The 7,620-nt window shown below is 40.9% G+C and overlaps 1 protein-coding gene across 1 annotated transcript; it reads right to left on the bottom strand.

Annotated features, from left to right (window-relative positions):
* Positions 1-222: 222 nt before the first annotated feature.
* On the bottom strand, positions 223-6,024 carry irx4a (iroquois homeobox 4a). The gene is made up of 5 exons (XM_085365222.1): positions 5,980-6,024; positions 4,822-5,073; positions 3,839-3,945; positions 1,774-2,084; positions 223-929 (listed from the first exon to the last, which is right to left on the bottom strand). Exons 1-5 carry the CDS (start codon positions 6,022-6,024, stop codon positions 223-225), a joined length of 1,422 nt encoding a protein of 473 aa, XP_085221348.1.
* Between the last annotated feature and the right edge of the window lie 1,596 nt (positions 6,025-7,620).

Genomic DNA, 7,620 nt, shown 5'->3' with positions numbered 1-7,620 from the left:
TGTTATACATTTTTGTGCGTGCGTTGAATCGAAATGTTTCCCTTCTGTAACTCGAGTGTAACAGTTTATGGCTACAACTGTTTTAATAAAGAATAAAACATAACAAGGGAATCATAGACACGCAATAGTTCTCTCTCTCTTTTCTTTTCTTTTTTCTTCCATCCGAGTTTTAGTCACAAAAAGTCTTCCACTCTCTTTGCAAGAAAGGATCATTTGGTTTTGTTAGGAGCAGAAAAGTTTATTGATAGTTTTTGGAAAACTCATGGCACTGTCTTTGGAGGAGTTTTGATGCTGCTGCAAGGCCGACGTGCTTCTCTCAGCCTCCAGAATTGTGCCTTTGGTGTTCGTGGTCCAAGAGACGGTGGTGTTGGTCAGGGCTTGGCTCAAAGTGCTGTGCCTGAACAAGGGGTCGTGAAAAACCCCGTCCACCCAGTTTCTCAGGGTTGTGACCGGCGAGTCCTGCCTGTCCAGGCCGGTCACGGGGGAGGTAGCGGCGGGGGACGGGGTGAGGGAGGAGGGCGGGGGCTGGCACCTCAGCATACAGGATGGGTACTCTGTTTGGTTCAGAGACGTCGCGGTCTGCGCCAAAGACCAGATCCGAGGTTTGCCGTCTAATATCTGGTGCCCTTGCTGCTGATTATAGCACGCCTTTTCCTGCTGTCTGCTGTCCGACTGGAAGCCGTCGTTATGATTCGTTTTGAGACAACTCTTGCTCAAGTCCTGCTCCTCACCGAGAGAAACGGGGATGGAGAGTTTCAGAGACGCGTCCTTGAGGAGGTGTTCGCCTGGGCAGTCGGTTGTCGTTGTGGTCATATGTGTGTTCATGTGATATCGGTGCTTCAGCTCACACTCAGAGCTTTCAGACTCCAGCGTGTCGAAATCGTCCAAGTCGCTCAACTGGAGGTCCTTGTCGGGCCGGCTTCTGGTCTCTGGAGAACAAGAACAGAAAAGAAACGAGGGGCGTGTCAGTCAGTGTCACACAGCAGGACAGAAAATAGGCTTCCAAACAAAGGTGTAAATTAATGTTTCACACCTGCAAATTATAATGTTTGGGGAAAATAAAGGTTCCCTTAAGCTAAAAAAAACAAACAGAGTTTTAATTCCAATGTATTAAACTCTATCACAATTAACTGCTTAATCTGATATCAAAACTCCAGGAGTCTAAACTTATTTATATATCTGACTCTTTTTTAACTCTGACTGAGGCCTGTCTCATGTTCCTCCATTAGTAAGTTCTTAGTGTTGGCCCAGTCTGATGGCAGGCCTGTGCAGCATAGTTCAAAAATAATGTTGCTGCTGACAGGTTTCACGTGTCATATAGTAAACGTGATTAAGCCTATAATGTGGCACAGATCATTGGTAAACCTTTCAGTCAAACAAATTATTTATTATCAGGATGTAGTGTCTATCTATAATTACAGTATAAAACCTTCTATTAAAAATATATTTCTTTGTAAGAGATGTCAGAGTAAACTAAAATATGAGTGTGGTCAGGTTTTATAGGACTATCTGTACAGTCTGGTATGGAATTCAAAATGCTGCAGAATGCTACAATTTGTAATTTAAGGAAAAGTCTATTTATTAAGTGTCTGTCTATAGCTGTAAAGGAGCAAATTATTTATTTAGTCTTTATAAAAAAACTAAATAAAAAAAACATAAATCTCATCTTTGTTATTGTGAACTATATGAAAAGTCAAAAACTTCCCTTAGAAAGAGTTCAGCTTTGGAGTTTTACAGCTTTACTTTATCCTTGCAAAGCACTCTGACACTAACCATCGTCATTGTTCTCGCTTTTTATCTGCTCCTCTTGAGATCCATCCTCATCATCGTCATATCTTTTCTCCTCTGAGCCCTTGTTTCTCGGCGGCCATGTCATCTTGTTCTCCTTCTTGAGCCTCCTTCTAGCATTTGCGAACCAGGTGGAGACCTGCGTCAGGGTCATTTTAGTGATAATGGCCAGCATGATCTTCTCTCCTTTAGTCGGATATGGGTTCTTCCTGTGCTCCTGTAGCCAGGCCTTCAGCGTGCTGGTTGTCTCTCGTGTAGCATTCTTTCGTCTTGTTCCCCCATCCATGGAGCCATATCTGTTAATGAGAAGAAGGCAAGCAAAATACTAATGAGAGAGTAAATATAGTATGTAACGCTTGTTGCTTGACAATTTTTAAAGCACTGTCCTGGCAGTTTCTCTCCTTACAGCCATGACAGAGCCATCTGCATCTTGGAATTTTTCTGAGCTGATGCGTATCATGTTTTATAAGCCTTGGAGTCACACTCCTGCCTTCGTCAGCGCAAATAAAATTTAAAACTGAATATCAGAAGCATGTTTCACTTAAGAGATATAATTCCGAAGCTGTAGCGAAAGGCATGCAAGCAGAAGATCATTACCCTGTCAAAGGTTACATACTGTACACGCTAATATTTCTTAGAAAGCTGCAAAGTCATGTGAAGTCCACAGAAAATGCTTTATAAGACTGAAGGCATCAAAAGCAACAGAGACTCTGACAACGTCCCTAAAACCCCCTCAGATAATGCAAAGCTCTCACAAAGTTAATATGCTATTACTGTCATTTAAAAAAATATAAGCTTAGTAAAGATGAAGAGTGTAAGTTATGGTAAGCATTCTTTTTTTCTGGTCATTTTTGTTGTGCCACCTATTAAAACCATTCTTAGCACAGGCTACAGCTCTTTCCCTACCCTCACCTCTCCCACAAATATCAACCATAAGCCTACATTTAAAATGCATGCTGTTGATTTTCAGTCCGCAGTGAGCTGTAAAAGTCCTCTTGGGAGGCTTTTATGAGGCCTTTATTGCTCCGTATAGCTTAGAGCAGGTCATGCACTGAAAAGGGAATCAAAAGGAGACAAGTGCTGCACCTTTCCTTAGCCTGTGTTGTTCTCAGATAAAATAGACTGTAAAATTGCTTTATTGAGTGTAATGATGAGCCCTCAGGTAAAAGATGAGTGCAGACAGTATGGTGCTGCTGTTGGCCTGCTTGCTCATCTGGGTGACACAGGTTATTTAGCTTTTTGCAGTGTGTGCACTTTCGAGCATCTTTTGCCCTTTATGCGGTATTAAAAGTGATTGGCAAAAGCACTTGTCGCTTAGGTTTTGGGCTACATGTTGAAAAGCTCGAAGTCTGCATAAGACATCGAGTACCGCCAATACAATATCGAGTGTGATCAACGAATGTGCAATAATAATAAAAGCAAGCATGTGGTATCACAATGCAGTTCTGATACCGCTGCTAGGTTCTGTTTTAAGGTAAATGCACAGTCACATATGAATCACGTTCACACGCTACCTTTTCACCACATCACAGACTTATTGCGGATGTCAGCTGATTATTGGGAAGACCTTTCAATATGGCAGGCATGCTCTTCACAACAGTGTACAGGCCTTATGTTTTGATGAAAGGGGCATGGGTCCTCTGAGGCAATTCACCCCATCAGAAAAGAAATGTGTCATGAGATGAAGGTGATCACCCAGTGTTGCTTGACGCGATGAGAATGGCCTTGACCCCTCAGGAATGATTGATTTAATGCCAGGAAACTGACCCTAAACTACAGCTCAATATTTACCTCTCGCTTTCATTTTAGTTACATCTTGTGTTTGTTGCTTAAGAAACCTGGGATAAGTTTTCACTTTTTTGGGATAGCAGACTTAAAGCGCATAGTTCAAAATTATTTCTGATGTAACTGACTTCCCTCTGTTTTTCTGCCTGTACCACATTTTACTCAAGCAGGATATTGGGTCTACATCAAGTGGTCTGTTGTTTGAACTGATAATGAGCTTTTTTAACATGTCAAAAAAGAAAAATCAGCTGTCACAGAAACCTACCTGTCATACTGATACTGCCCCAAGGTAGGATCATAGGGGTAGTAAGCTGTGGCCTGGGTTATTCCCGCATGCGCAGAAGCTGTGGCATCTTTAGTATCAAATGTACCCTGCAATCATACAGCAAGACACATTTTTAGAAGAGTGACACACAAAAAGGGGAAGGTATTGCAGCATTTTAAACAATCAACTTGACAAGAAGAGATGCGCATTGGTTGTACTTTTAGGTTGCCATCAACAAGGATAATGATTCCCAAAGAAATCCAAACTATCACAAAAACAAAAGCCCAATAATACAATACAACAATAATGTTCTGCTAAAAGTGAAGAAAAAATCCATCTCATATTTTGTGTACATATAAATATGATTGTATACCAACTGCAGGGACAAGACTTTTTTTAAGGACTGAAAAGTTGGAACTCTGATTATTTTTAAAAACAAATCAGACAAAATAAATAATTAGAATTCACAGTTGTAGGTAAAATAATGTCTAAGAAGATTCCAACCACCCCTTTACTGCCAACAGTGATTCCACTACATGGAATTTTATATGAAACCAAAATGAAACAAGCAATACTTTACTTTATATGAGCATGTCTTCCTTTTAGAATCATTCAATTAAAATAAAAAAATTAATTAAATAAAGAAGTTATTTGCACTCATGTTCTGACAATTTTATCAGGCTGAGTCTTCAAATTCACTTTTGCAGAGATGAAACAGACTGAAAACGACGGAAATCACATACGTTTAAAATTAACCTGCATCAACACAAGCTGATACGAAGTGTGTTATTCTTTGGAGTGAATTTTTAATTTCCTTGAAATGGTTGTCTTGAATATAAGAATGCATCTTCTGCATTTAAAGGCTAATGTTTTGCTACGTAGAACATTAAAAATGAGAGGGAGAAGAGAGGTGTGCCTGCTTCAGCTTCTGAACCTTGCAGGTCCATAAATCAATGCCAAGAGGGATCAGATGAAGGGCTTACCAGTGAGTAGAAAGCGGATGCGTCCGTGCCATATGTAACGTAATTCCCATAGCCTTGACCACTGGTGTAAGGGCTCCCGTACACTCCCAGCGCAGCGGCTGAGCTCAGCTCGTGTCTCGCCGTGGCCAGCAGCCGGCTCTCATACACGGGACAGTAGACAGGTGTCTGTCCGGAAGCCGCTACTCCGGAGTCGGCTATGGATCTGCCGGTGGACTCGCAGCAAGTGGTCAGAGAGTTAGTTGTCATCAGGAACTGGGTGGAGATCAAGAGAAAATTCATCGGCTGTTTTTTCTTTCTTTCTTTTTTTTTTTTAAATTAGAACATAGGCTGCTTAATTTAATGTTGCACTGAAACAGAATGACAGGTGACGAAGTTAGTTTAAAACTTGTCTTAAAAATTGTCTTGATTAAAAAAAGTTCTACACGTTTCACTTTCACAGATCGCGAAATTAAACTTGGCTATAAAAAAGTTCGTTTTTAAAATTATACAATTTACTTCTTTTGAAATGATCTACATTGTCTGCCCTTTTTTTGTGGATTGCCCATTTAAAAATGGCAGATCTATTGGCGACTAAAATAGATCAGAGCAGACCAGATCTAAAGTCGAACGCCACAACTCTGTTCGCGTGATAATATGCGCGTAAAACTGTCCAAAATGTGCCGTCTAACAGGCTTGATTCAAAATCAAAATCCATGCCTTGCAAACAGATACATGCTTTTCCCAGAGATTGCTCGGTAATACCTAAAGTAAAGAGCCAAACGATTTTTCATGGCTCACAGCCAAAATAAAACAGCTGCTGTTATAGCGCAAAACACACATGGCGTGTGCTGAACAAGTTGCCATGTGTGTTCCAAAGCAGATAAACATATGGTTAACATTACACAGCGGCTATTATCTTACAGAAATCAGTGAACAGGAGGTCGGGGGTCTCGATGGTTTCTGGATACCTTCTTTTCACCCCCTTTCTTTCTCGCTTTAGCTACACAGGTACCACTGGCTGCAATGCAATACCTTTCCGGTGCCCGAAAAGACATTAAAAGTCTCCCGGAATCTTGGCTAAAGTGCGTAAAGGGATGAAGCTTAAATCGATGAGACAATCACCCGTTGCGACATGAATACCACAGCATCCTATAAACAAACGTAGTTACACGAACTTACTTGTGGAGCAGACGAATAGGGATATCCAAATTGTGGATATGACATGGTAGAGAAGTCCCCCAATATCCAGAAATAAAGCGAGACTGAAGGTCTCCACTCTAACGCAGGCTGCGGCTCTGTTTGACTGTACCAATTGATTGGTAAGCACAGGCTCCTAGGATGCTTATAGGGCGAAGCAGAGTAGCATGTTTAATTTGTAAAAAGCCCCCACTCAAACGACTTTAAACTGCATTAACTAAACCACCTAATCAAACCTGTCCTTTTCCTTTTTTAAAACTCCACTAACAATAAATAAACGCATTAGGGAAACACGAGCTTCTTTGCCAAGAATAATCACTTTGTTGTCAGATACATATTTTTGCCTATAAAAAGTAGTATAAAAGACGTCAGCAGCAGAGGCAGGTTGTTTTAAACGCCGGTGACTGTGACGTCAGAAGTTTCCCACTCTAAAAATGACCAGACTGTAACTTTAATATGCATTTTCTTTCTCAGGATGACGAGAAAAAAACTGAAAGCACGATATAAAGAGGAAATGTTTAATAGAGTAAAAGGCACGGAGTACCTTTATGAACACGAATATGTCCTGGAGATTAATTTGCACGAGCAATCAATCAATTAGGCCAATCAGTGGCTTAAATATGCACACGTCTGTATCCGCTTAAATGAATTAGGCCTAATGAAGCACATTCCTATCATTCCTCCGAACAACTTCTAATCACACTGGGAGCTAATTGGTTTCAAATTAATTTGTGAAGAATATTTTCATACTAAAGATAGCAGCCAAAGATGAAACTAATTAATTAACAAAGTGAATGTATTTTATAATACTAACATTCGGTGCAATATCTATCTATCTATCTATCTATCTATCTATCTATCTATCTATCTATCTATCACTTGTGTATTTGTTAGGAAGACTCATCAAACTGCTGTAAAAACCCCCAAAACTGGCTCGCCACCTTGCCGGTGCGCGTTGCCCTGCTTGGAGAATCCCGGGTTGAGACATGTGGATAGCCCCAGGGGTCACTCCTCAAATTAATGATGATGTACTCCTCCTCCTTCTCCTCCCTCCCTCCTCCTTCCTCTCTCCTCTCCAGCTGGATCTCTGCCTGCCGGTGACAGGTCGATTGAGAGTGATTGATGACTATCTAGGGGACCCGGGCCAACATAATAATATGATTCCGGCACCTTGCAATAATTGCTTGCTTTCATTTACAGATGAAAGAAGTAATAAAGAGCTCTGAGGACGAAGACGTTTGTGCTTCGGTTAAGTAACTTTTGCCTCGTGTCGCTCTTTTTTTTCTTTTTAAATAATTTTTGTGAAGAAGTTGGGTTTCTGTGGGAGGGTGGGCTTTATAAGATGTCTGTTCTCTCATTCATTTTGACAAATTGAATTATAGGGGGTTAGTACCTCCAAGCAAATGGCCGCATTAACACAGTGAACGGGGGGGTCAAAAGGGATCAGCCAGCCCTTTTTAATTTGCATTAACTCTAATGCCACCTCAACATTAACAACCCGTCTGAACCGCTCAAGCATACACTCACTCACAGCTCTCACACACACACGAACACACACGGAGGGCCTACTGCTCCGTTTTGTCTTATAAATTTAGACTTTTTTCCTTTATTGAGTTTATGTGC

This window comes from Diplotaxodon limnothrissa, linkage group LG11, assembly GCF_057381915.1.
Source record: "Diplotaxodon limnothrissa isolate DT_005_m linkage group LG11, D_limnothrissa_male_GT1.1, whole genome shotgun sequence".
NCBI lineage: Eukaryota > Metazoa > Chordata > Actinopteri > Cichliformes > Cichlidae > Diplotaxodon > Diplotaxodon limnothrissa.
The sequence above is the reverse complement of the archived record's forward strand: the minus strand, read 5'-3'. Positions and strand labels throughout refer to the sequence as shown.

Bases quoted from the DNA above. Each gene is read 5' to 3' on its own strand.
- irx4a (XM_085365222.1), bottom strand. From the start codon at position 6,024: ATGTCATATCCACAATTTGGATATCCCTATTCGTCTGCTCCACAA. The intron at 2,085-3,838 runs GTAGGTTTCTGT...TCTCATTAACAG, and splicing joins GGGCAGTATCAGTATGACAG to ATATGGCTCCATGGATGGGG. The intron at 930-1,773 runs GTTAGTGTCAGA...CTTGTTCTCCAG, and splicing joins AAGCGAGAACAATGACGATG to AGACCAGAAGCCGGCCCGAC.